Source organism: Galeopterus variegatus, unplaced genomic scaffold (assembly GCF_000696425.1).
Source record: "Galeopterus variegatus unplaced genomic scaffold, G_variegatus-3.0.2 Scaffold753, whole genome shotgun sequence".
Lineage (NCBI taxonomy): Eukaryota > Metazoa > Chordata > Mammalia > Dermoptera > Cynocephalidae > Galeopterus > Galeopterus variegatus.
In genome coordinates, this window is record NW_007726864.1 from 196697 (window position 1) to 199044 (window position 2348).

Here is a 2348-nt window from a genome sequence, read left to right on the forward strand (position 1 = left end):
TCCTGAGAGTAAAGTCCAATGTCTCAGCACAGGCCCTGGCCCCTGTTTATTCTCTAGCCTCATCACTCACGCTCCCCCAACTCCCTTGGAATTCTAGGCCATATCTTTGAGGGTGGGGACCATGTCTGCTTTGTTCACTTATCATATCCCCATGGTACCCAGCATATAATAGTTTCTCAATAAGTATTCTATAACATGTTAATGAAGAATATATACACTTTGGGCTAGAAATTCCAATCTAGAAAGTTATCCCAAGAAAAGAAATAAAATGTTTTACCACATAATTGTTCATAAGATCGAGAAATCTGAAATAAACCTAAATGTCCATCAGATGATTTATCTAATCCCTAATATGACATATCCATGAAAGGAATATAATGTAGCTATGAAAAATGATGCTGGAAAACATTTAATAACATGTATATAAAGAAGTTCAAGTGTAAAACAAAGTGTGTTACAAATTAGTATAGACAAAATGATCCCTTGAGCATCCCTAATCCAAAAATCTGAAATCCAAAATGCTCCAAAATCCAAAACTTTTTGAGTGATGACAAGATACTCAAAGGAAATGCTCACTGCAGCATTTTGGATTTTGAATTTTCAGATTAGGGATATTCAATCTGTATGTATCCTGCAAATATTTCAAAATCCAAAAAAAATTTGAAATCCCAAACACTCTGATCCCAAGCGTTTTGGGATAAGGGCTATTCAACCTATATATATAAAACTATACATACAAACACACAAACACACACAAAGCCTGACATCCTATCTACCAAACCATTAACAGTGTCTTTCTTCGGGAAATAGAATTTACAGTTATTATTTACTGCCTTCTTTGGACTTTTTTCCATTTTCCAAATTTTTCAGTAAACAGGTTTTGCTTTTGAATACATTAAAAAATACGTACTATTTTCTAAGAGATGCTCTGGAAAGGAAGTTACCTTCATGACAGAAGCAATCTGCTTCCACTGCTCTGGACTGGGGTCGGTCCCAGTTGGGTTATGTGCACAGGCGTGGAGGACAAAGATGGAGAACTCAGGAGCATTCTGAGGAGAAGGAAGTGTGTCAGCACTGACACTAGCAGTAACAGCAGGAGACAGAGTCAGGAGCACACTGGTAAGACCATATTCTTTCCTTTTTTTTTCCTTTGGCAGCTGGCCAGTACGGGGATCCAAACTGGTGACCTTGGGGTTGTAAGGCTGCACTAAGCCTATGCGTCAGCCCAATGACCGTATTCTTATCACTCTGTCAGGTCTCTCTTTTGTGTTCTCCTATTACCTGCTATTTCGGAAACCACAAGCTGGTTTGCGGAGAATGTCTCAGACTTTCTCACTTATCGACTGATCCAAAGACCTTCCCTGCTGTTCCTAACACCATAGGATTCTCTTTACTTTTTCTTCTATATCACCCACCTCCAGATCACTCAGGAGACCCTGGAGGTCAAGTCCTCTCTTCTCTGCATCCCAGTAGCGATAGGATCGAATGTCTTTAAAACCAGCAGCAGAAAATACACCATTATGATTCTCTGCAAGCAAAGGGGTAAAATGATCAAGGCTTTTACAAACAACAGGAGGCATAATTGGAAAGGATACAAGTCTGCTTCCAAGGCCCTCACAGGCTCAATGTCCACTGGATGACATTGAGGCTAGGGGTGAAGATATAGAAGAATGACTATAACCAAGGACAAGTTCAACCAATCACATAAATGGCAAACTTATATCCCACTACAGTGGTACTTCCTGCATCTAAACTTTATGCTTCCTCTAGGGAGTTGCAACATAGACTAAAATACAAGTCTACCAAGAGTCTTGGGGAAAATATCCTGATAGAATTTGAGTGCCCAGTTTCTCACGTATTGCCACAATCCACTGCTCAAGCCATTCCCGAAGTCAGCTGTTTCAGGGCTGGATTACATTTTCTGTGTAGCCAGTTATGAGGATAATTCTCTCTGGCTTCTCTGTTTCTCCTCGCACTACAGCTAAAAGACTCACCCCAGGTTGGTGAGGACACGTAGACAGGTGTGTTCCTGTTGTTCGTTCCATTGTACCATCGTACTAAGAACTCAGCTCCGATTCGAAGTGCACCTGTTCCCCCCAAAGACTGCACACCTCCTACCTGAAAGAGAAGACACAAGGTCACAGGTTGATAATGGTGAGGTCAGATGATATTAGCAAAAATAAGGTGATAATGAGAGCAAAAATAAGGTGATAATGAGTGCTTACTTTGTGCCTGCTCTGTGCTAAGCCCTTTAACTGCATTATCTCATCAAAACCTCACATGGAGAAGGTACAATTATTTGCCTCTGTTTACAAATGAGGAAACTAAGGCTAAGAGAAGAGAAGCAC

The 2348-nt window shown here is 40.5% G+C and overlaps 1 protein-coding gene across 1 annotated transcript in view; it reads right to left on the reverse strand.

Moving 5' to 3' along the window:
• The window catches only part of GOT1 (glutamic-oxaloacetic transaminase 1, soluble), a 23774-nt gene that overhangs the window by 6589 nt on the left and 14837 nt on the right, over nt 1-2348 (reverse strand). The window contains exons 3-5 of the mRNA XM_008572113.1: nt 1995-2118; nt 1416-1528; nt 945-1049 (exon numbers count right to left, since the gene is read on the reverse strand). Coding sequence (XP_008570335.1) covers nt 945-1049; nt 1416-1528; nt 1995-2118 — 342 coding nt within the window. The remainder of the gene's footprint in view (nt 1-944; nt 1050-1415; nt 1529-1994; nt 2119-2348) is intronic.